The 25,839-nt window shown below is 45.2% G+C and overlaps 1 protein-coding gene across 1 annotated transcript in view; it reads left to right on the top strand.

Moving 5' to 3' along the window:
• Positions 1–25,839, top strand: part of VPS8 (VPS8 subunit of CORVET complex) — a 75,090-nt gene that overhangs the window by 5,297 nt on the left and 43,954 nt on the right. The window contains 23 exon segments of the mRNA XM_032119436.1: positions 338–413; positions 958–1,181; positions 1,183–1,297; positions 2,295–2,363; positions 4,079–4,209; positions 5,633–5,726; positions 6,268–6,300; positions 7,614–7,668; positions 10,676–10,681; positions 13,467–13,591; positions 15,092–15,178; positions 16,187–16,254; positions 16,850–17,003; positions 17,106–17,165; positions 17,947–18,054; positions 18,846–18,926; positions 19,438–19,608; positions 20,287–20,361; positions 20,833–20,868; positions 23,030–23,099; positions 24,202–24,248; positions 25,125–25,214; positions 25,608–25,654. Of these exon segments, the coding sequence (XP_031975327.1) occupies positions 338–413; positions 958–1,181; positions 1,183–1,297; positions 2,295–2,363; positions 4,079–4,209; positions 5,633–5,726; positions 6,268–6,300; positions 7,614–7,668; positions 10,676–10,681; positions 13,467–13,591; positions 15,092–15,178; positions 16,187–16,254; positions 16,850–17,003; positions 17,106–17,165; positions 17,947–18,054; positions 18,846–18,926; positions 19,438–19,608; positions 20,287–20,361; positions 20,833–20,868; positions 23,030–23,099; positions 24,202–24,248; positions 25,125–25,214; positions 25,608–25,654 (2,022 nt within the window).

Below are 25,839 nucleotides of genomic sequence, written 5' to 3'. Positions count from 1 at the left end.
GCCTGGCTTTGTGTGTGTGGTCTAAAATAATGACACTTCTGAGGAACAAAACTGCCTTAGGTGTGTGTGACCTGGTGCTCTTAAGGCGCCTCTAAAGCCTGCAGCTCTCTGCTGACATGTCCTGGCCTGTTCCTGGGAATGCTCTTCCCCCCGCTCTTGCTGTGCCCTGCCTGGACAGGCAGATCCTCTGCTGTCCCCGCTGAGCTGCCCTGGCCCAGGACAGCAGGAGGGCTGTTCCCGCTCAGGGGGAGGTGGGGCGTGGGGCCTGCCTGGCACAGGCTCACCTGGAGGCGGTGTGTGGGATGTTCCTGGCTCAGCCATGTGCTCTTGCTGCTAGGTGCCAGACAGAGCCTTCTCCAGAGAGCAGGGAAGCACGGCTCCCCTTCAGGAGGAACAACGGGAAGGACAAACAGGTAAGGCAGGCACAGGTGTAGGGGCCATGCCTCCACTTGGGCACAGATCAGCACACATGGGAGAGTCACCCTGGAACACAAACAGCCCAGCATAGTTTGGGTGTCTGGCATTGTGAAACTGTGGATGTTTATCCTTCCAATGTGTTTTATCTTACATTTGACACCCCTTGCCTCCTGGCCTGGCAAGGGCTCTTGGAAGACCCACACATGGCTTTCTGTTTCCAAGTGGTTTTCAAAAGAAAACACAGATGCTTGGGTTCCAAATCTGGTTACACCATCTCCTGCCTTGTCTAAAATTAGCTATGAATCCCCAAAGGCTTTTGCCTCTTCTCCTAAAAGGGACATTTTTTCTTGGCTTTGCTGGGACGGTGCTGCATCCTGGCCCTGTGCATACCAAATCTTAGGCTCCGGAATGCTGGGAATCGAAACAAAACCCTCCTGGGTTTAGCTGAAGCACCATGGGCTGAAAGGGCGTGAGGGATGTTGGTCTCTGCCTCTCCTTTCTGCGCCTATTGTTAATTTTGTCCATTTCCTTTCCTCGGAGGCTGACGCACCCATCGGGTCCGGGATGACAACCGCAGTTGTGGAGCAGATGCGAGCTTTTTCAATAAATACAAGACTCTCGTGTGGCAGCAGCACCGGCTCCGTGCCCCTCGGTGGCCGCCGGTGGCGCGCGGCCCCTTTAAGGCCGGCGCGGGGGCGGCCCCGCCGCGCTGCGGCTGCGCGGGGAGGAGGCTCCTGCCGCGGGTTCGAGTCCCGGCGGAGCCGGCCCGGCCATGGCCGCGGCCCCCGAGCCAGCGGAGCCCGAGCCGCGCCCGGAGCCGCCCGCGCACCGGCTGAGTGTGGTGGAGCTCGACCGTGAGCTGGACTCTCGCAGCGAGCTGGTGCGTCCCGAACCGCTGCGGAGGCGGCACGGCCGGGCCGCGGGGACTTGCGCCTGCCCGGGCGCTTCCCGCAGGGCCGAGGGGTTCGCTACGGGAGGGTCGGTGGGTCCCTCAGACACACGCGAGGGAGGGTCGGGTCCCTCACACAGACACCTGTGAGACAGAGAATCGGCGGCTCCCTTCACACAGCCGTGAGGGAGGGTCGGCGGCTCCCTTCACACAGCCGTGAGGGAGGGTCGGCGGCTCACTCCAAACACACCCGGGAGGGAGGGTCGGCGGCTCTCTTCGCACACACCCGGGAGGGAGGGTCGGGCCCCTCAGACACCTGTCAGAGAGGGTTGGCAGGTCTGCTCAGACACCCGGGAGGGAGGGTCGGCGGCTCCCTTCACACACCCGTGAGGGAGGGTCGGCGGCTCCCTTCACACACACCCGGGAGGGAGGGTCGGCGGCTCACTCCAAACACACCCGGGAGGGAGGGTCGGCGGCTCCCTTCGCACACACCCGGGAGGGAGGGTCGGGCCCCGCAGACACCCGGCAGAAAGGGTCGGCGGGGGCGTCTCAGGCTATTCTGTGCCAGTTCCAGTATGGTGACATGGGTCACTGTCATTTACGTAGATCTCACGTTCTTCACCGTATCTAGGAAAAAACCCAACAACCCCCAAAGTTCTATATGGTGGGTGCCTGATGTAGCAGGTACAGAGTCAGTCATTTAATTTCTCTCTTGTTGCAAAACACTTTATAGTGCAATAGCGTGTTTATTCTCAGAACATCAAAAGTATTCTATGACTGTTTCTGGAAATAAGTCTCACACAGCCTCCAAGAAGGAAATATTATCCTCACTCAAGCAGGTGAAACTGTGTGTGACCCTGCCCTCGGAGCTCTCGCCTGCCTTTCTGGGCAGAGGCGTGTGTGCATAGCTGCTTTTCATGTGGCTTTAATTATAATTTGGAAGGTGGAGTAGGCAATCTAAACTCAGGTTGTGGTTTCTGATGTACAGATTGATGATAAAGAATTCGACATTCCTCAAGTTGATACCCCTCCAACACTGGAGAGCATCCTAAATGAGGTGAGTGATCCATCGGACAGGGGTAGGTCAGGTGAGGCAGCACATGCTCCTTTTCCTCTACTCCTACTGTGTTTTTCCTGGAAAACAAAATTGTAGAACTTGATGGTTTCCTGATGCTCATAGGTAGCAAGTGCATTCTCAGTGGAGTAATTGCTCTGCAGTGTGTGATATGGAATTTTGGTTTTTTTTTTCAATTAAAATATCCACAGCTGCAGCATAGGAGGTTTTCATCAAGTCTAAGCACATTCATCTGTAGATCTGGAGAGTCACCTGAAGTCTAGAGAGCATGTTAAAGGTCAGGGTCACCAAAGAGTTTTTTTTAGCTAAAAGTAATTGCAGAGTATTCAGGGTAGTTCTGAAGTTGTTGGGAGGAGATGAGAACTGGATTCTTCACAGCTTCATTTGTGTTGTTCCTTTCACACATGCAGCTCTCTGGCAGGGGCAGTGAACAGTCCCAGCATCTGATGTTATCTGTGGTACCTTGCAGGGGAGATCTGACTCTGTCTCGCTTGTATCCAACTCTATGTATTTCTGCAGTAGCTGTGTGAGTGCACAATCCTTAGAAATGCAAAGAAGGGCATGGACGTAAAGATAAACTCCAAGAAAACAAGGTTTTTAACAAAATGAGGAGATGAGTGGCTGGATTGCTAGGAAGCTGGTATAAAAGGGAAAGGAGCCTGCCAGGAGTGACAGTTCTTTTAAAAACCTGCATTAAAAACAGGTGTAAGGTATCCTGAACAGAGACGGTCTAGAAACAAGAGGAGTAGTAGGGGTAGCTGTGTCCTGTTTCTGCTGGTGCCTTGGGTAGCAGAAGTTTAGTAAATTTGGATGTTCTCAAACTGCAAGGACATGCAGTGACATCCATGTCAGAGGAGTAATTCCAAGTCTTAAACTTGAGAGGTAATCATGAAGAAAATATAGTTCAGTGCAGACAAAGTCTTATTGCAGTATCTCAGTAAATGTAGGATGGGAATGACTGGCAAAACATCTTCTGAAAAGGATTTTAGCAGAGAAGAACCTGTCTGGGCCAAAAAGACAAACAGCTGCAGTTCAGAAAGAGATGCTTGATGGGCACAGAGCTGCCAGGTGTAAGAGAAACGAGGGGCAGCTGCTCTGCTCCCTGCTCGTTTGGCATCAGCTGGGGGGTTGTGTTTGCTCGCTCTGGCTCTGTGCTGAGAGAGCAACAGGAGCTGCACTGGCTTTAGAACACATCAGGGAGAATGGCTCTTTGAAAAACTGTAATAAAGAACTCCAGGCTAAGACTGAAAGGAGAGAGAGATTGCAAACAGAAGAGCTCAGAAAAGAGCAAAATCAACCGTCATGGCAGCTGGAGGGACTGCTGGGCTCTTGGTGCCACTTAGTCAAGTGCTGGAGTAGATGATGATAATTCTAGGCCTTCTCTTGGCAATTTGGAGACTTGGGAACAGCTCTGTTAAAGGTCAGTAAAGTTTTGATGGAGTACATAATATTTGGGGAAGAAAAGCTAGTTGACTTTTTCTCCAGCCCACTTCCGTGATTATTGTGAATTCTGAAAACTGGGTCTTCCACAGAATCAGCCCAGTAAAGTAATAAATAGTTCTAGCTTTTAAATATGAGGCTTTCTTTTCCTCTCCTTGTCCATTTCCTTGCTGAATTGATGCTGCTTTGCTAATGTTTTAGTTCTGCTGTTGTGCATTTTGAACATTTAGCAAGCTGTGGTGATTCTCGCCCTCCAGACTGATGATGAAGAAGAGTCTTTCATTTTGGAGGATCCCTTTCTCTTGAACATTGATAACACAGATACACACTCCTATGACACCTCTTCTGTGGCCAGCTCTGACAGTGGGGACAGGACACACCTGAAAAGGTACTGCAGCCTCATGCCCTGGGGGGTGAAACCATTTGTGAAGGGGTACTGCTTACATCCATTGGAAACAAATCCTCCTTTTTTCACAGAACACTGTTATTCCTCCAGGATCACATAGGCAAAGATGGGATTTGTAGTTGCACCGAGGGCTGGCCTGTTTGAGCAATAAAGGCATTTTATGGGAGATTGATTGTTTAAATTTCTCCAAATTTTAATGGAATCTTTAAAGCACTGAATCATGATGACTCTACAGAAAATGTTTCAAAGAGGTGGCTGACCTAGTCTGCAAGCAGCTGGTGGTTATTTGTAAAAGGCAACTGCTGTCACTTCTGTGAGTGGACTGCTAATGTTGACATCTAAAATGTGATAATTAGCTCTAATACTGCTGACTTGGGTCGTTAATTACTCAAATGATGGCCTGAGCCACTCCCACGGCTGCCTTGTGTGCCATGAGCGGTTGCGCAAGATATAAACGCTCTGAAGTCCGATGGTTTATGTTGGCCTAGGGTGGTGTACAGGCTCTCTGTCCCTTCTGTTTTTCAATAAGATGGTTTGTACTGAGAGAAGTGTTACCTGGAGAGGCTTAAATTTCTTCCAGTACAGAGTACACAGGAAGACCTGGAGGTGTTCCTGTCACCTTTGGGTAACGCTGGTTGCCGTGGTTATGGGTCCTTAGCCATAATACCAGCTACCAGCAACATGTTGGATGAACCTCTGTGGGAGCTGCTTGTTTGTGCACCTCTGGAGAGAGAAGACCCCAATGTTTGCCTGCTGGTTTGGGGAATTTGGCTCTCTGGTTGTGTGAGCTTGGCAACAAAATTGCAGCTTTGCTGGGAATTTCCCTGTCCTGCCTGCTAGAGTTTACCGGTGCTCTTTCCAAATAACTGCTCCTGCACTAGTTAGTTTTTAAAGACGTTTTCTCCATAAACAGAAGCACTTAAGTTTTCATATCAGGTGAGTTGTGTATTAATTGAAGGCTGTTCTTTACCATACACCCAGTTTTCCTAGGAGGTCTGTATTCTGCTAGTGAGCCTTTTCCACTTGTGTGTTTTCTGTAGATACTCACCTTTACAGGCTGCCACTTCCTCACTCCCTGAAAGAGCTGAAGGGTTGTTTTCAGGATGTATAATGAATTCTAAGGCTTGCACTTACGTGCTTGAAACTGACCATTTGTTTGAAGAGCTAAGTTTTTTTACTCCAGTACACGAATTAAAACCAAACTGTGTGCAGGTACAGCAGGGCAGAGCAGGCTTTGCTGATTATCTCATGTCTTATCTCCTTTTGTGGCCCCAAGAAGAAGAATGGAAACTGCATGAGTTACAGGTGTATGCAGAATTTACCTGCTGGCTTAGCTGTGGGTTAGGCAAATTTCCAAGCTTTTATTCTGCTCTAATGCTTTTTGGTTCATTTCTTACTTCCTTAGGAAGAAAAAACTCCCAGATTCTCTCTCACTCCATGGATCAGTGATACGGCTCTCGCTCCTGAAAGGGATTTCTGCCCAAATAGTGTCTGCAGCAGTAAGTGTCATCTTCTGGGCACCTCCACTAAGAAAAATGTGAAACTCTTCTGGTGTGTGGGGGGGATGTGTGTGTGTGAGATCTCCTGCCTGCCCCTGCTATTAGTTCTGTGTAACACCATGTTAGGGACATAAACTACTAACCAGTTGTCCCTCGGCTGCCGTGAATCAGGGCTTAGCTGACTTGCTTGGGTCACTTTTAGCCCTGATTTGTGCTGCTGGATGTCATGAAACTTGGTTGGAAATGTTCATATAACATGAAAGTGTGCTCAAAGGTGCTGAAACTGGGTTTGCTCAATGCTTGCAACAGGCACATGGCTCTTTGAGAAGAGCACAGTAACTTCCACGTGGAATTACGGGATGTTCTGCTTCCTCTCTGTTTCTGGGTGTTTCTAGCCAGTGGTTCCCTCAGCTCTGTCTGCCCCGGTGGGACCATTAAAATGCAGCTGCTGTTTATTTTTCTGGGTGCTGAAGTTCTAGTTATTAGACCTGAGCAATCTGGGAGTTGTGTCTCTCACTCGTGGGTTCTCCTGTTTCCCCAGGACAAAGTGGATGCTGGCTTGCCCACTGCAATTGTAAGTACTCTCACAATTTTCAAGGACTGTGTATTTAGCTTTCATGCCAATTTGTTAAAGCAGTAATTTAAGACAGCTGATAAATGTGTCTTCCTTGACTTTTCGAGTGGGAGGAGCCTTTCTTCACTGCCCAGCTGCCCCTCTGCTGATCATGCCCTCCCTTTTTTATATCATCACCAGGGCTTCTTAGTTGAGCACGCTGAATTTCCCTAATTGTTTCTTCTTTGCCAGTTATTGCTTTGACTCCTAACAATTTTTTATAGAAATTTAATTGGAGTGCTCCAAGTGATGGGTTCAAAATCTCAGTGTCTCTCTGTGTGAAATATTAACTAAAAGGCTGTCTGAAGGATATTCCTGCTTAGCAATTTGCATCAAAGTTGTTGAAGTCAAGCATGCTAATTATGTCTAAATATGTCAGAAGTGAATCTGCCTATAGTAAATGAGAGGAGAAGCATTTTAATGAGGTGAAATACAGTCAGTACTTGTTTTGCCTTTGTGAAGTGAGTTTTAATGTTTTACAAAGAAACTAAAGATGTGCTCAGTCGCTTTGACTGTAGTAACAGCAGCCCTTAAGAAAATACGTTTTTGTTTAAAAAAGAAAAGGAAAAAGTAGTCACTTCTTAGGCAAAAGGCTGCACAGTGAAGTTGGAAACATGCTGTGACTGATGTGTACATAGAATAAAAACCTGTACTTACACATCCAGACATCGAGGCGTTTGAATTTTTTTAATCTGACTTGTTAAGAAATAAAAATTAGAACAAGATGAATACATCTACAGCATTATGTGATTTCTATTAAGTTTTATTTCATTAAATGCAGGTTTGCAAGTGCAGTAGGATCTTGGAGGATATGTTTAATAGGATTTGTTTAATTCCCCATGGAAAGAAGTTGGAGTCTCTGGCTTGGTGTGGACTGCTCTTCAGGGGACCAGCACTGGCCAGGGTTTTAGAAGAGTTCAGATGTGGAAGTAGCAGCTGACTTAGGATAAAATCCCAAATATTTATACTCAGCAACTACACCAAAAGAATGAGACTGACTGTAGAGAGATGAAATTTTGCTGTGGGTACCACTCTGAGCATTTGAATTTCAAACAGCAGAGGAAAAAGCAGCCCTCTGATCTTGAGATAATCTGTGTGATGGTTGTCCAGGTGTAGTACCTATCTGTCTTCATGAAGGAATTGTGCTTGTCACTTATAAATGGAAAAAGTTACAACCTTTGAAATCTTCCCCTTTTGGCAAACTTTTCTTGACAAGTGGTGGATTTGTGAATGATGTTTCTTCTGCTTTCAATCTTCCTGCGTGACTCTTTCAGGCGGCATCAAATCTGATAGCAGTGGGGACCTCCCATGGGTTAGCACTGATATTTGGTAAGTTAAAAATAAAGTTTGGAGTTTATTTGCATTTTAATGATCTTTAAAAAATGCAAACACAAGCCAAAAAAACCCAGCCTGATTTATAACTGCAGGCTGGGTTTCTTCCATGTTGTTTGTGCTAAATGTGTTTTTCTTTCAGTAAAGAAATGAAGCAGAAGTAATATTTGTCATCCTTATTAATGTTTCTTCTGCATTTTGTGTATCTGGCACTTTGATATTGAGAAATTTAGCTCTGTGTGAATTGTCTAAAGAGCCTTTTCTGTGTTTGAATAGAAAATACTGTTTTCATGTGGAAGAAACCAGAACCTGTACACAACCATCGTTAGTAGTAATCTTCTGCCCTGTGACAGAATGGGTGTCAGCTTTATGGAAGTTAAGATGTGTTCCCTGGGAAGTGGGGCTTCTGACCCCTGGCTGCCTGCAGACCTGTGCCATGGGTGTCTCCTTCCCTGCCCTTCCCCTGCACCAGGCAGGCACCTCTGTGTCCCTTCATTCTGTCATTCTGTTCTTCCTCTTATCACCAAACTTTCTTATAAGCTTTTCTGAGCTTGTGCCTCTGTTTGCCCCCTCACCAGCTGGGCCACAACAGCTCTTCAGCTGTTCCCAGTCACATTCAGGTTTTGTGCCTTTTGTCTATGCAGCACCTGGTTCTTAACCAGGTTAGAAATTTCAGTGTATTTATTGAGGCTGGTTGAAATTCTTGGAGACCAAGAAGTTACGGGGGACAGGGTACTCCAGATAGATGGGAAAGACTCTGACAGTGCATGACCCACCTTCCTGGGTATTTAGACATTGAACTATTTGATCCCATTTGCTTAATCCAGTATTGAAACAATTTTGCTCCCTGAAGGAAAGGTGGAGTGAAGAGAGCCTCGGATCCCTCCCAAAGGTCCATGGTGCTGGGTAAGGGGCAGTGGATCAAGCTGCACTGAGGGAAGCCCTGATGAAGATTTTCATCCTGAGGGTGTTGAAGCATTAGATAAGAGTTGAGACAGGTTGTGCAGTCTCTTTGCTTGGGGATATTCAGAACTCAGCAAGGCCCTGAGCTGGCTGGTCTCTTTGACCTTGCTTGGAGCAGCAGGACTGGGCCAGAGGCCTCCATGCACAGCTTAGAGCTGAAGTTACTCTATGAGTCTGTGCTGTAATTTAAAGGTGATGAGGAATGGAAGTAAAGCGTCCGGTTTTGTTTCAGAATGCTTCCTGGACACTTATTCTCTGCTGAATTCCTTCAGTTCTGTAACTAAAGGTGGGGCATTGACCCCAATGCTCTCAGATCTATCTAAAGAGAGAAACCTTGGCAGGATATGGCTGTAGAAGGCTTTGTTGTGTGCAAAGAGAGGATTGGAGATCTGGCTTGGGTTTATTCTGAAATTTAAACCAAGAGTTTATGTCTGTAGACCAGTCAATATCTGTACTTTTTTTTATTAGATGTGTAGATTAGGGTCAGACTTACTCCCTGAAGGTTTGTAAGGTGTGTGCAGGGTTTATACTGTACAATGGGAACATAACACATTTTTTGAATGCAAAAATGTAGGTCCATTTTCTGGTTGAACGAATTTCTCTGAATTGTTGTGTCATTCACATATTTTAAAACTTTATTTTTTTCTTTCATAAATTTGACTTCAGCTAATTTGTCTCTCCTCCTAAGTCCACCTATACTCATGACTTGTCTGCTGTGTCCTTACTATAGAAGACTTGGGAAACTTTCGTTCTTTGAAGCATTTTTTGAATGCTTCTGTTGGCTCCTGAAACATTATCACAGGACAGTTCTCAGACTGCACGTGTAACATGGAAAAGCAAACTTTTCTTCTGGATTAGTGTTGGATTAGATGCCAAGTTTGACATCCTGGAAGTGTTGCAGAAGAGGTGGTAGGAGGGGATGTCTGGAGGCCTGGAGACACTCTCCTCTGGTACCTGCTTCAGGGCCACATACTCTGGCAGGGGGGAAAAATCCTCCTGACCCATCTAAACCTCTCTGTCTGCTATTTCTGGGGTTTGCTGCTTGTTCCATGATCTGACATTAATGGGGAGGGTTGGTGCTCTCAGATTTTACCTATCTTTCACGTAGTTTATCTGCTATTTGGTGGTGGTTACCACATTTGGATAATGACAGGTTTTTTATGCCTTAGGAAAATGACCCTTAGCTTGTTTCTAGGGCTGTGCTCGCTTGGAGGATTTTATTTTTCATTTTGATGTAAAGGAGGTCCATCTTTCTGCCAAAATCCTTCTCAAACTTGTTTGCAGTTGTGAGTGCTGTGCAAATGAACGATTATGCTGTGTGCCATGACTTGGCTTGAGGATTGCGAGCTGGAGTGGAGCAGTGCTCTCCCAGCAAGCCTACAGCAGTACACAAATACTCTTTGGAGGTTTTCTTTATCCATTTTTCTAGAAGAGCAGAGGTTTTACACTGCTCAAAAACTAGGACTTAAGCACAACTCAATGACGTGTCATTTTTCATAAAGACTTGTTCCAGACAAAAGAATTCTTTCTGTATAGCTAAATTTTGTTTTGATTAGTGTGGTACGACTATTTATTTTTATTTTCTCTGCTGTTTGTAAAACTTATGGTGAGTGTCCTGAGTCTTTGCTGAGGTATGACAGCATTAAAACTAGATTTTGGGAGTCTTTTTTTTTTTAATTAATGGGGAGTTGATTTACTGGCTTGTGGTAACTGGGTGAAAATAGTTTTACCAGTTACATTACTGTGAACTTCCAGTTTTATTTCCTCTCAGCTTTCTGTTTTTTGGTCTTCAGTGCAATGAAGTTCAAATTTATAAGCTCACCTTTTAAACTGCTTGGTTTTAGAACACTAACCATCACAGCATCATTTCTTGAATAAATCAGAAGGGGAAACATTAACCAAAGGAAACACTCAGCAAAATCTGAGGGTTCTCTGTCTTTGGAGATTGTCGCATATGTGCTGTTCATTGCTTCACTCCTTCCTTTTATATTGATTTCTGGTTTTTCTCTCCTCTTTTGGCCCTTTCTGTGTGGACTGAAAGGCAAAGGTACGGTACCACTGCTGTGTGCATGTCCCTGCATGACCAGCCCCTGTGCTGCCCAGGTTGCATGTTGTCTGTGCCAGGATTTCAGGGGCAGCTCAGCAGTGAGGCAGTGCAGGAACCATTCAGTGGATGATGCTGCTGGGAATTGCTTAGTGGGTGCATGTGCACTGCACACTCCCAGATTCTCCAGGCAGGAACAGCAGAGGAGCAGGTAAAGGTGATTGTTATAATGTCCTAGAGCAGCAGGTGCGCAGCTGTCTGTGAAGGTGGTGTTTCAGGGCAGGACAAGGCTCTTCCATGAGATCACCATCCACCCAGAGCATTGCCTGGCACTGTGCCTAATAAAACGAGTAGTGTGTCAGTAATTCTGCAGGAAATCAAGCAGGCCTTTCAAACACAGGAAAATCAGGGCGTAAGGAAAAGATCTTGATGAAAACCTGGTGATCTGAGCAGTATCAACTTCTGCAGTGCTATGCTCATTTCTGAATGCATTTCATGCTGGAAAGCGCCTTCTTTCACGTTCACAAACTTGTCTTTATTCTGTACATTCAGAATCTTATCTAGGTGCCTTCTCATTTTGACTTCAGACTCTGAGAGCAACGCAGTTACTGCCAGAAAATTTTCAGATGAAGAATTGCCTTATGTAAATTGAAAAATTAAAAACATTTTTGACAATTGATAGCCACCTTTGTTTCAAGCATTTGGCAAAAGCTTTTTATGTTTAATCCTAAATGTACCTTACTTCCAAGCTGATAGTACAAGTCTGGAAAATCATCAGATCAGCTTTGATAACCTTTTGCTTTTGTCTGTTTTTATTACTTTGCCAGCTTACTAGTAGAAGCTCATTGATCCTCTGATCTTGTTTTGCCTTGGAAGCAACTTCATCCATAGTATAGTTGGGTTTTTTTTAAAAAAAAATCTTATCTAATGGCTCTTAATTGTGTGTCATCTTTTAACTGTCTGGAAACAAGAACAAGTACTGGATTGGTCATACAAATGACTTAATTTTGGGATACAATAGGGGTCTTGTTTGTTTTGAATGGACATTGCAGGTGAGGGAAAAAGAAAATGGCTTTTGAGAGTTCCTGTGGGGATACATATAAAGATGTAAACCTTTTCAGAGAAAGCTGTGGAAGATTCTCCTTTTTCATGCCTGAGAGGAAACAGGTTATGGATTGACTCACTGACAGGCTTAAGCTGAAGTGGAAGGTACTTCCATGAATGAAGAAGTCATTCACCTTTAATATAAAGAGCTGCAGTGTTCCCCTATTTTCAAACAGATTTTTATGGTTAGCAGGTAGTATTTTTGTAAATGAGCTGCATTTCCAGGCCTCTGGAACAAGAATTATTTCTTTGGATCTTGACACCATTTGGAGAATATCTCTCTGTGAAACTTGTTTTCCAGCTGTAGCTCTGTTTTCTCTGAACTTTCATGGAAATCCTTCATCTTCTTTTTCCTTGACCTGTTCTGATCTATGTGGTGAACACCCCTGTCACAGTGATGTCAAGGTGTGTCCTAGTAGCATGGCCAAGGATGTTTTCTCCTCACCCTGAGCAGTGCTTTAGAGTAATCCAGGAGTTCAGCTGTTGTTCTTGCTGGTGATTAATTTGCTGGTTCTGTGCAGAGTGATAAATGCATCGCTTTGGGTAAGAAATGCAGGATACATCCATGCTCTGTTTCACAGCCAGCACGTTCCTAGCAGTGCTGCAGCTTGGAGAAACGTGTCCCATGACTTGGGCACATCTTGCAGGGTGCTTCTGGTGCTCAGCTCTGTTTCCTTGATCCAATCCTTTCCCTTCCTTGCTCTAGGTGAATCCTGCACACAGTGTTATTGTGGTGTTCCTGATGTATTTCACATCCCTGTAATCTTCATTCCAACAGTTCTCACAAAGCATCTTTTCCCACTCCCTCACTCAAAAGCAGGACCAAAGCAGAGATGGGTGGAAGAAGCAGCTCCAGAACGTTTTCCTTAGCTTTTGAGAGCAGTGCACCAAAGACAGGCAGAGGGATCTCATCCAAACTCCTGAAGAGCAGCAACTTGTAAAGCATTTGAGTCTCTCATGGTGGGAGCCTCCAAGAACTTGGCACAGACAGAGGTGCCCATGGTCTGTGTTGTGCAGGAGTGGACAGGGCATGGCTCTGCAAGCAGTGGCGCCTCCTTTGTAGCAGCCTGTGGCTCAGGGAGGGAGTTCCTTTATAGAGTAAGAGCTGAGTGCACCCGAACTCATCAGGCATTTTAACTGTGCAGCTTGGAGACAAAAGTGCCTTTTCCTTCCAGCCTCTGGCCTTCAGCAACCAAAACCAAGGAGTAAAATTACAAAATAAGAATAAAATTATGACATAGAATTGCACTTACCAAAAGCCTCTGTTGTGGTTTTGTAGTTGATGTTCAAATGCAGAAATACAAGGCTCGGAAAGTAGAATTAATTTTCTGTCATCTTCATTGTTGCAACTTAAGCACTGTTGGAGAATAGTAAAAGGAAAGCTAGATACTGCTTTGAATTTTCTAGTAGTTTCTTTTTCTGTATGTAATACCTCTGCATTTCTATATTTCCTGTCCCTGGTTTGTACTTTTAAAAATAATTTTTGTATTTCCCTGCAAGACAGTGTCCCACCCTTTCTGTTCTAACATGAGCTCTCATCTTGTAAACCCCTTTTTAGAAGAACTGAACTGTAAGTCTTTGAATTGTTAATGTACCCCAGGTGAATTGTAGGTGTAAATAATTGCATGATGTTAATTTTAACCATTGCTCTTCCTTTAATTTCTTACCAATTGTTCTGCTCCAGATCAGAACCAGGCTCTCCGGCTGTGTCTGGGCAGCACCGCGGTTGGGGCCCAGTACGGGGCCATCTCTGCTCTCAGCATCAACAATGACTGTTCCAGGCTGCTCTGTGGCTTTGCAAAAGGACAGGTAATTCCCGAAGGATGAGCTGCTCCCGTGCTCTGCCCTGCAAGGTTACGTGGAGGTGGCAACAGCTCCAAGCCAAGCCCCCTCAGTCTGTAGCTGTGTGTTGGCTGGTTCAGTGCTCAGAAGCAGCACACGTGGCATGATGTGCCCAGAGCTTCTTGGGGCAGGCAGCCAATTCCTGCTGAATCAGGTTGCTGGGGGAGTTTTCTATGGAGGAAGTGAGTAATGCAGAATATAGCAAAGGGTTCAATTAGTTGTGACATAATTCCTGTTAAACTGAAAGGTGCAATGGCTCACTGGGACAAGCAGTTTAGTCTTTCTAGGTCACTCTCTGAGATCTGTGCATGGTAATTAAAGCTGTTTTTTACTGTGGTGATGACTTGAAATTCTTGAAACTCATATGTAACCCCAAAATTAATTTTTGCTAATACCTTACTTGTGTGACAGAAGTAGCATAGCTTTTGAATGTAGGGAAAAGGGGTTGAGTCTGGTGTAGTTTTATGCCCTTCTAAAAACCAAAGGAGAGAAAGTAATTCCTGAGCAAAAATAACAAGACTAAACCAAAATAGGTGGACATTACCTTTGTAACATTTAGAGGAATACAAAGAAGGCTACTTTTTCTTTTTACATTCATTTCCCTTTGGTCCTTTGGCTTTCACCTTCAGAGTAGATAAAACACACCCCTGTGCCTATGGTAGGACTACATGACAGCCTGCTGCAGGCCATGTGAAAATACTTAATTCATGCAGAGCAGCAGCTGGTTTTAAATGATGCTCAGATAAAACATTTTGGAGCAACGGCTCTGAAACATCTGGTCTAGAAGTGTTGATAGATGATTTATAGGATCACATAAAGTACTATTTCCCATAAAAAAAGTTTTATTCAGATTGTAATCTCAGCTCTTCTGGGCAGTTATGCAGTGAGTAGTTAATACTCTTCAGTTACGCAGTGAGCAGTTTGGGACTTCCTGCTTCTTAGTTGAGAAATTGCTTGAACTTAGTATTAAGTACAAGCCAAGGTCTGTCCTCCTACCTAACTTGTCATGCTGAGCAAGCTCAGGAGGAGAGGAGGGACAAGGTTCGTGGTAGCCATGGAGATGCTTGAGTTTTGCTCAGGGGTGTTTAGAGATTTTTCACCTGTTCACTGGTTCTGTGAGAGAAATGCATTGGACCCGTTGGGTGGTAGCAGAGTTACCTTACACTCTTTAATGTTGTTATCAGGCAGATAGCTGTGAGGTGAGGGAGATGGGGCAGGTGGGGAGAGCTGTCCAAAAGGGCACGATTCAGAGTTGAGATAACACGTGGTGTCAACTCTAAGCAGACAAGTGAACTGCTTGGAAAAACAGGACAGGAGCAGATTTCAGGTCACTTTGCTTTGATATGAAACCCCTACTAACCCAGGGTGATAATGTCAGTATAGGAATTTGTTGCTGTACTGTAATGCATGAAGTGATGGAGAGAACTCCTTGACAATGAATGTGTGCTGAGCACAATCTGCTTGCAGATCACCATGTGGGATCTGGCCAGTGGGAAGCTGCTGCGATCAATAACAGATGCCCACCCTCCAGGAACAGCCATTTTGCACATCAAGGTAATAAACGCTAAATGTACTCCTTTTAGCCCACTTTTGTTCAGTCAGATGTGGTGACTTTCCTTGTCCAGTACTTTTGAATTTTAGATGAGAGCAGCTACCTATGGCAGTGGTATCCAGAGATGAGAAAAATGAGCAGAAATTCTATTTTAAAGTGAAACTGAGTATACTGACATAACAGTTTTGGCTGTGAGTTGTACTGTAACAAACAACATTTGTTGTCTGTTTTAACTCCTCTCTCCAGTGCCAAAATGTATGAAGAATTAGTTGTTAGAACACATTTCTCTAAAACTTGCAGTGTTTTGACCTGGATACATGACTTACCAGCTTTCAACTTAAAAGAATTTGAACTGTAGAAAGTAGCTTCTGTCAGCAGTTTTTCAAATAGGTTGTTGGGAATGTTTTGGGTTGAAAGAGAAGTCATCTATGGCTTCTTGTTCAGCATAGTGTTATTGTCATACACAGAAAATCGTGTCTGAATTTGTGCCTGGCTTTGTTTTATATGTGCTCAGATGTTTGTGGGCCTTAGAGATTCTGGGTTGCAAACACCTCCAGAAGTGTCCCCAGCTGAGACTGTGATCCTTTATTTTTCTGAATTATTTGGTATCATTAGAAGTTCTGGGTGTTTCTGATTTGGGTCTGTCTGTAACTGCAGCCCATCCACCAGCTCTGGCCCCAACCCATGGGCTTGAGGCTGAAAGCCCTTCTAGAGGCAGCTCAGGTTTTGGTGTGCTGTAGTTCTGAGCTGCAGCAGAAAGTAGTGGGGCTTTGATACCAAAATCTGGCAACAGGGCTTGCTGAGGGAATGAAGGTGAAGCACAAACCTTGCTTTTCTTGCACATCATAAAAAATGCCCATAATTGTCTCAACTCAATATGTTAAAGGTGTCTTTCTGTAGGTGCACTGCTTGTACTCTGTGTGCTGTTAGTACTGCCATAGCATGTATTTTTACATCCATTTGTTTGTAGTTTATTTCTTAGGGCCATTTTAATCTTGTTTTCTGCTCAGTTTACAGATGATCCAACACTTGCAATTTGCAATGACAGCGGAGGCTCCGTGTTTGAACTGTCATTTAAGTAAGACAATAACTCTACCCATAGAAAGTACAAGAAACCAATTCTGGGTCATAGTTTCTAAAACCTAAGGAGTAAAGACCCCATTGAAACCAATAAAGCTACTGCCTGAATGTTGAAGGTGTAATTTAGGGCTGCAGTGTAATTTCTCAGCTGAAGCAAGATGCTGTGTGGCAGTGCAGTAGTCAAAGAGCACTCTTAGTTGTTAAGGTGTCACTGTATTGCCCAGAATTTGGCACTCCTTGTGGGCTCTTAGTAGCTGTCACAAAAGTGGTGCCTCTCATTTTGCCTTGGCTCATTAGTGAGAGCTGTGCTGCAGCAGCTGCTCATTTTTCTCTTGGCCTCTTCAACAGGAGGAAGGACAAGGAGGAAGGATTGACAGTCAATCTGATCAAGTCCACGGATTTCCCAAACATCATTGTCAGATAGGATCTTAAGGAATTCTTGTCTGTATCTGAGCAGCTGTGTGGGGTTGCCTCCAGTGACACATCAGAGGTGATCCCTGGAGCTGTGCAAGGGACTTTTTGGAAGGAGTATTTATGAAGGATCACTCCTGAGATCGTTGGGCTGCCGCCAAGCTGATCTGTGCTCTTTGCAGGAGGGTTATGGGAGTGAGGACGTGCGAGTCTCGGTGTCTCTTCAGTGGCTCCAAGGGGGAAGTTTGCTGTATTGAGCCATTGCACGCAAAAGTTGATTTGAGAGACCATCCTATCACCCAGTATTCACTGCTGGCCATGGCCTCCCTCACTAAGGTAACTTGCTGCTTGCAGGAGGCTTGATGTGAGAGATCTCAAAGGAGAAGTTCTCTGCTATATACTCAAACATTTTATTTTGCCTTGTTGCTTTCCTTGAAGATTCTGGTTATTGGCCTGAAGCCATCTCTGAAAGTGTGGATGACCTTTCCCTACGGCCGTGTGAGTAATGAAGCCAAACAGGTGCTTTTTGGGTTATGGCTACAAACATTCTCTTGGAGGGAAGGAGATGAGATCAGGAACAGGTGTTTTGTACCACAGCACTGTGGAATTGCAGTGATAATCTGTGGGTCTGATGTGTGCAGATTATGGCAGAGAGGAGGTGAGAAGCTGCTTCCAGCTGTACCTCTGTGAAGATGCTGATTTTCTCAAATAAGCAGGAGGGAGCCCCTCAGCTTCTTGTCTTTCCTGCTGCAGCCTGGATGCACCCACAGGTGGGATGTTGACCTGATTATGGCTGCAATCACCTTGGACTGGGGCTACTGTTTTACATTAGACCCACACAGCAGACCGCTTAATTACAGGGACAGGAACCAGGAGGATTTAGAGCGTTAAACAGTCTTCTAAACTCTTGATTATTCATTTTCACTAGTCAATGGCATAATTCTTCCTGGAAAAGCAGCTGGGGGCAAGATGTGGGATAGGCTGTGTTAGGAGAATGGAGACAAGGCTGGTATCAAACTGCAGCTTGTTATATGTATCCATGTGGGATTGGCTCTACCCTGAGCAGCTTGGATACCAGTGGTGTTATGTCTGGGTGTCCACTTTGCCAAGGACACACGCTGCTCCAAAACATGTGGCTGGACCAAAGAGCACAAACTGCTGCCAGGAATTTGCTTTGCAGCCCCTTTGTACAAGGCACAGTCAGTGCAAAGCCACGTGTTCTGGAGCTGAGGGTCTGCCTGGTGTGCCTTAACCACTGGCTGTGCTTTTTGTGTGACAGATGGACCCTTCGAGTGTCCCTCTGCTGGCGTGGCACTTTGTGGCTGTGCAGAACTCGGTGAACCCCATGCTTGCCTTCTGTCGAGGAGACGTCGTGCACTTTCTTCTGGTGAGCCTGGGCTGTTTTGTGCTGCATCCAGGTGGTCACGTCTCATCCACACATTCAGGGATTGAGCCTCTGTCTCGGTGACAGTGTGAGACCTGAGCATGCTGGGACCAGCTGCAGCTTCCCACTGGCTTGGGAAAACCAGCCTGGTGGTCACTGCTCTTCAGCTGCAGTGGTGCCCATGCCTGGAGGCATGAGATTTATCTGTTCCAGAAGTATTGATTTGCAGTGTGTTTCTACTGGAGGTATAAGAGTGTGGATTGTTCTCAGGGAGAGCATGTGAATTTGAGACACCATCTTAGTTTTTGCTTTAAAACATGAGTCTGGGAAAAAATTGTATAAAACACTAAGAAAAGAGCTTTCGGTCCTGTTGGTGTTTGACTTCAGGGCATGGTGCTCATCCTGTTTAGGTCTGCAGCAGTTACACATGCAGATATGGTTGTTTAGAGACAATTTCATGCTGATTTCAGTATGAGAGCAGTACCTAGGCTTCTGAAAATCTGGTGTTTTGGAGTGCTAAGTTTGTTGCCCAGCTCTGCTATCATGTTGGACCTTAAGCTTTGTTTAAGCACCCAGATGTTGTGTTGTCTGGATTGAGTCCTCTTTCTCCTCTCTCATCTCTCTTGGTAAAAGTGGGAGAAAGAAAAGGGTGCATGTTTAAGCTTGTCTTGGTGAGATGTTTGTCTGGAGGGAGCTCCAGACTCCTGGAATCAGTGTGGTGCCCTGTGGGAACTGAGAGGCTGAACTGAAGGAAGTCTTTGAGTCTGAGTCAGCCTTGTCTGATTTTTCTTTAGGTCAAGAGGGATGATACTGGTGCAATCCACGTCACGAAGCAGAGACAGCTTCATCTGCACTATGATCTCATCAACTTTACTGTAAGTCTCTGTACTGCAGAATGGTTAAATTTTTTTTGCACTGGTTTTCTTGTAAATGTGTCTCAGTAGCTCTTAGTTCTGTGCTCTTGGCTGTGTTTATCTGGTGATGACTAACTGAAAATGTCCTTAAACTTGGGACTCTGTGGAAAACCAGCACAGTGTGGTAACCACCTGTGAACAGGTGGTGTAGTTGTCTTGGCTTTGATGCCTCTGGATAGAAAGTGTGCTGGAGCATAAACAGTGTGCCAAGAGGACAAAGCTCTGGTAGATTGCCGTTTGTCTGCAGCTGTTTTCTGTGAAGATTCCATGTAATTTCTCTCCAGGAGGACCCTCCCTATCTCTGCCTTTGAAGTTAAGCCTGTGTGCAGTTGTAAAGTGGCTGTGTACAGTAACAAAGCTCCTGGCCCTGCCAGAAGTCCCAGTAGGGGTACTCAGGCATATGGCCAGAGCCTGTTTCCTTGGCTCTATTGGAGAATGCATGGCTGAAATGTGGAATTTGGTGCTTTTGCAGTGGATCAACTCACGGACAGCGGTGCTGCTGGACAGTGTGGAGAAGCTGCACGTCATAGACCGTCAGACTCAGGAGGAGCTGGAGACTGTCGAGATCTCAGAGGTTCAGCTGGTCTACAACAGCAGCCACTTCAAGTCTCTGGCCACAGGGGGCAATGTCAGCGAGGCCCTGGTAGGCACTGGTGGCCTGTTTGTGTTGGCAGCTGTGTTTAAAGTAGGCCCTAAGTGGAAGTCTGAAGGGAAAAAGCCTTTTGGGACGTCTCAGGAATCACATGTGTTGGTGATGTGGGCAGCTAACAGACAGCCCATGTTTCCTTTTGTGCATTGAAGGTTGTAGGAGCTGCTCCTCCCTTGCCAAGCTTTGGAATTTTCTGTCTAGGCTAAAAGCTGATGTGCTTTATTCTTTAAGAGGATTTTTTTGCTTAATACACCACAGACTGGAGCACTGGTTCCTGGCAGTCAAACTGCTGTTGTAGCAACTCTCACTTCAACGGTTGTCTTCCCATCTGTGTGCCCTACACATTTGCTCTTGAGGAAGATATGTGAAGAAGCAGGTGGCATGGAAAGGGCCCCCGTAACCTTTTTGGCACCTGGGGGTAGGCACAGAGCCCTACTTCATCATGTCTTTGGGTAGCCAGAGCTCAGCAGCTCTTGAAGCTGAGTTCACAAGCAGGAAGGAGTGACAGCAGAGCTCTTTGACTTACTACTGCCCAGCAACCTGTGGTGTTCTCTCTCCAGCCTCATTTTGATTTCTGCATTACAAAGGATCTTGGAAGTGTATTTATGTTGTTTGGGAAATTTGACAAAAACAAAAGGCAGTTTTACTTGTATGTGATTTTTCTCCCTGTAGGCATTGGTGGGAGAGAAAGCTTGTTACCAGTCTATCAGCAGCTGTGGTGGTCAGATCTTCTACCTTGGAACTAAGGTAAGTGGGGGGAATTTTTGAGTTAAAATACTGGGCATTCACTGATGGTGGTAGCTCTTCTAGAAAAGGGCAATTTGTCTTCTGTGGAGATGTGTACTGGGAATGGGTTCTTCGTGCACTTAGGTTGTGGGGTGAAGGAAATGTGCAATAATTTGGTTTTAGCCAGGGTATGGGCTGAGTAAGACATTGTCATCGTTTCACAATATCCTGATTCATTCAGCTCCAGGGTAAACTTAGCCTTACTTTACTGACATCTCGCCTGTCCTAAGCTTCTCTGTCTCTGTTATAAATGTGCTAGGGAATAAACAGAAGAAAATAAGACAGCAGCTAAAACTGGGCTCCAATTTATACTGCTTGAGGGTTGCTTTATTTAGTCATCTGTACTGGCGTGCTTTGGTGGATATGTGGGGTACTACAGGCTGCGTGAGCAACTCCAAGTAAATAACTTCCAATTTCTTTTTTCTTTCCTAGTCTGTTCATGTCATGACATTGAGAAGCTGGAGAGAGGTATGTTGAGAGGGAAACTGTACAGCTGAGGCTTGAGTTGCTTAAATCTAGCTCAAAGGAGGGAGGAGCATTTGTGAAGCATTTTCTGGGCGCTGTGTTCAGGATCCCTGATTGCTGCACAGAGCCAGTGCTGTGGATGCACTGATTTTCATGGTGACACTGGGACTTCTGCTTGCATAAATTTGCAGGCTGAATGAAGTCCCTGTTCTCCCAAACAAGGGCACCATGCTCTGTGTCAGCTTTGGTTAGTGCAATGCATGACTTAGGAAGAGTGTGTGATGCAAGCCTTCTGTCTGCCACACAAGCATCCAGGAGTGAAAGAGAACCTGCTTCACTGGAGTTTGTCCCCAGCTACTGCAGGAGCTGCATCATAAAATCCATCTAAGACTACCTAGAAAGTTCATGGGATTTTAGGTCCTTGTTGGTTGAAGATTTTTTTTGGAACTTCATTTCTCTGACAGCTGAAACCCCATCAATGCCCACACTAAAGTTCTTAGTGATCTCTTTATGTCTATTCCTGTGTTGTACTTTTCACTTGAATCAAGCAGCAGTTTTCCTTCCTGCATCACCAGTTTGCAGTATGTTTATTCAGTGTGTGCATGTTCTCTCTCAGGCTTTGTTTTGCAAGGCTAAGCAGCACTCATTCATCTCTCTCGTGAGATTACTTTCCCATTCCTTTCTTTATTTGTAGTCCCTGTTCTCTGCATGTCCTGTGTGCTGGGTTTCTTGGGCATAGGCAAACAGTTCACTACATATTGCTGGGTGAGATCTTACAAGTGCCATGCACAGTGTCACCCCTTCTTCACAGTCTCTGCTAGATGTGTCATTTCTCATGCATCCTTGAATCTCATTTTTCTATTCCTTTGGCCACGTGGTATCAGTGACTTGGGCACTCTGGAGATTCACTGGTGCCCTGTAGCCAGTGATTTCTGCTTGTACTGTTGGGTAGCATCGCTCTCCTGTTACCAGCTTCAGGGGCACATCTCTCGTGCCTTTCTGTTCTTCTGTCTCACCTCACGTGCTGCCAGTTGGTTGTCAGCAAACTTCAGTAGTAAATTCAGCCTATGCCTATATGTAGAAGGCTTCAATGAATCCAGAATCACTTCAAGACTGACTCCCAAGGGAATCTGGTAGCCATTTCTTTGCAATCTCATGTTTCTCCTTTAAGCAGTGACCTTCACCATTTTTCCTCTTGGTTGCTTTAGGGCTGTTTTCCTCATCCATGGTTATAAACTCCTTCACGTGACATTGTATCAGGACCTTTAATAGGATATGAACAGTTGAGCTCTGTTGAGCTTTTAGTTACCAAGATCATTTCTTTCTGCTGGTTTTGTCTCCAGCCATTCACCACTGAATTTGGTTTAGTAAGCTGTAATGAAGAGTCTTGTTCTGATCCATGATTTCAGGTACAGATTTTCCTGGAATTCACAAGTCAAACACAATCTGTGCTCTGAGACAACCCCTTTCTAAGTTACTGCAAGGTTTCTGCTATGTTGCAGTTGTGCCTCTTTAACATAGGGAACTTAACCAAGAGTTTGAATTGAGTGTGTGATGATTAGGGTGAAGCTGAGAGTTAGTTCTTGCTGCAGGACAGAATGCTGGGCTGAGACCTGGATTCTCTCCTCTCAAATGGTTCTTCGACACTGTCCTATCATACCAAGGCCAGTGGTGCTCGACCTTGGGTGTTAATAGTTCCTTAAAGCAGAAAATACTTGTGACTTGTGATCTACTTCAGTCCTTGCTGACCGTGAGCTCAGGAGAAAATAGGGGCTAGGATGAGGACACGCTTTGCTGAAAGCATGGCAGAGGTGTTCACTGTGCTCCGAGTGATGGGGCAAGGATGGGGAATGGAAAATGTTTATCCTTTGTTTATCAGACAGTCAACAGTGCTGGGGGTCTCCATCCATCAAGCATCTGACTTAAAACATCCCCCATAGGGACTTGATGTACTGGAGCCTGACATTTCTTAGTCCAACAGAAAATGTCCATTTGAGAGCATCCTTTGAGATCCTGTCCTTTCCTGCCGTGTGGTGAGAGCTGCTGAGGTGTCTTGTCACCTTGCTGTCAGGGACCGTGACCCACTGCTGGGAAGTGCTGGTCTTAAAGGGGAGGGAATCATCTTTTCTGTAGTTCTGAGGTCGAGTATTCCTTGTTATTTTAGAGAGTTGACCACCTTCTGAAACAAGAACGTCTCACAGATGCCCTGGCTCTTGCTTGGTCCTTTTATGAAGGTAAAGCAAAGGCTGTTGTAGGTAAGTTTGGGTTTGTTTGCTTCTAACTGAAACCTCTAGGGATGGTTTTAAACATCTGCACGTACAGGAATCACTTTTTTAGGGGAAGAAAACAGAATTGAATTGAATTGGAGAAAATAGGATGTGTTTTTTGGGTTTGGCAGAAGCAACCTTTATATGGAGTAGTTTGAGGTTTTTGGATGCTTTTTTAGCCATACTCCCTTTAGCAGCTTGCTGATTTCAAATGAAAGTCAGACTTGATCTGTGTGTGACTCCCTCCTGTTGTCACTTTGCCATGAAGAAGGTGGATCCAGATGTTGAATATCCAGCCTGCTAGAATATTCCAGAAGGCCATGCATGAGCTGTAGGTAGCTTTCAGTGCAATTCTCTGTCAGCTCTGCCAAGCAGGTGCTTTGATCCAGGTCACTCCCCTGACTGTACAAGGAACTGAAAAGATCACACTGGCTTTTGGCACCACATTTCCTACAAAGGAGGTTGCTTGAGAAATATATTAATTGTGCCAGAAACTGCTACTTGTGTGGTCTGATTTGTACTGGACACATTGATTTTACAGCAAATAACTTCTGATGGCATTGACAGATGAGATGCAAGTTCCCAGGACAAGATCCTGCTGTGAAATTGCTGGTATATGAAGATGTGTCTTGTTTTAATGCATGGATGTAGCACAGTAAAGCAGATAGTAATGCTTTGAATAATGAAAATCTGTCTTTTTGAATTGGCATTTACGATATTTTCCCCTTTTAGTGCACTTTATTCAGCTTCTTTGCATCAAGACCTCTTCCAGCAATTACCCTCATGTACAGTCTTTGACAGCTCTCCATTAATTGTTCTCTCAGTGTTAAACAGCACTTGGAGCTGTTCTTGCTAATCCTATGCTGGAACAGTCTTTAAGTGAGGAGAATAAAGCTTTTGGAAGAAGAGGGGGCTAAAAGTAGAGCACAGAATTGTGTATTTACATATCCTGACCTCCACATCTCAAGGGTGGTGACATTAGCATCTGAACTGTGGAGTTTTTGTATTTCTACTGGTAGCTTAGATGAGAAAAGCTTTGTTTTTCACCCCACTCCCTCATTCTTTCTAGGCTTGACTGGGGACACGAGCAAGAGGAAAGCAGTCATTGCTGACAGAGTGAGTCCCTGAGCTCTTCCCAACTGGATTTTCATGTGTACTGGTGTGATACTGTGTTCCCAAAAGGAGCAGCTTCTGTCCTCCATGAGTTAATCCAACTGACTCTAGAATATGTGCATGTTTCTATCTTGCTAAAATTGGGAGCAGAATTTTAGAAAAGACTTGGAAATACCATTTGGGTAGGGTGGGGATAAAATCTGCAGCATTAGCAATCCAAAAGGTGACATTATCATCCAGGCCTGGAGATCTCTGGTCCCCTCACAGTGAAGAGAAACCTTTTGTGTAGGTAACTGTGGAGTTCCCTGACCTTTGGTTGGCACATGTCCATCCATATGTGACTTGCTGACTCCCAGGATGGAAACTGTGCTCTGTGTTTATGTGGACATGGAATAAACTCTTCAACTGCTCCAGTTGAGTTGTTACAGGAAGTTGCTTCTGAGAGGGATGTGTTTAAAATACACACTTCCTGCAATAATTATTTGGCTCTATTCCATTCTTATTATTTTGTTTGCAGGTAGCTATGTTTTGCTGTGTAATATACTTTAACTTAAGCTTTGGGTAAAATCGTGGCCTAGATGAGCCTTGTGCTTCAGGATGTGTTCACCAGCCTGCAAACTGGCTGTTGGGCTGGCTGCCCAGCTCTGTGGTCAGTTAAAGTTAATGCAGGCCTTCAGTATCCCTCTGGGCACTCCTGTGCCATTGTCACACCACTATCTCTTGGCAGCCTCTTCCCTCTGCTCCTTCCTGCCCACAGCACTTCATATACCCCAAATGGGACAGCAGAGTTTACAGTGCTTCCAAGCCAGTCTGAAATGTGCTACCAAGCAGGGCCTCAGTATAGGATTTGAATGAGTTTTCTTATTTATTGTCATTCAGATGGTTGAAATCCTTCTCCATTACACCGATCGGACTCTGAAGAAATGTCCTGACCAAGGGAAAATCCAGGTTATGGAGCAGCACTTCCAGGTATGGTGCTCCAGAGGACTCTTGCAGAAATCTTTGGGGTTTTTTAATTAACTTTGTTTTGCTGCAAACATTACTTGTCTATTTTTGAAAAATCTTGCTGTGGTTCAGCTGAACTTTCACCTGTTGTGTGCACTCATGAAATCAGGACTTGGGTATAGTGGGTGGCAGAGCAGAACCTGTGTGCCCTCGGTGCTCTGCGGGAGCGTCAGCAGAGCTTTTTTCCATATGCACCAGCATATGGAAAACCTGTAACTGTGCCAGCTACTAGCTGAGTCAGATACCTCATTGTTTCTGCTCTGTCTTGGCCAGGCTGCATTTCATGCTTTGCAGGATGTGCTGCTTGGCAGGGTTTTTGCCAGTCAGTCCCTACAATTTGTTGTGTTTGTTCCCCAGGATGTGGTGCCTGTCATCGTGGATTACTGCCTCCTGCTGCAGCGCATGTAAGTCTGGGTGGGCAGGCCTGTCCCCCAGGGCAGACCCCAGCACCCCAGTGCTGTCTCCTGTGGTGTGGAGGAATTGCATCACATCATTTCATAGCATATGTCACATCACAGTTCAGAGGAATGCCTAAAAACAGGTACCAAAGTCAGGAACTCAGTACTCACACAAAACCGTCTCTTAAATT

This window comes from Corvus moneduloides, chromosome 10 (genome assembly GCF_009650955.1).
Source record: "Corvus moneduloides isolate bCorMon1 chromosome 10, bCorMon1.pri, whole genome shotgun sequence".
Taxonomy (NCBI): Eukaryota; Metazoa; Chordata; class Aves; order Passeriformes; family Corvidae; genus Corvus; species Corvus moneduloides.
The sequence above is the reverse complement of the archived record's forward strand: the minus strand, read 5'-3'. Positions and strand labels throughout refer to the sequence as shown.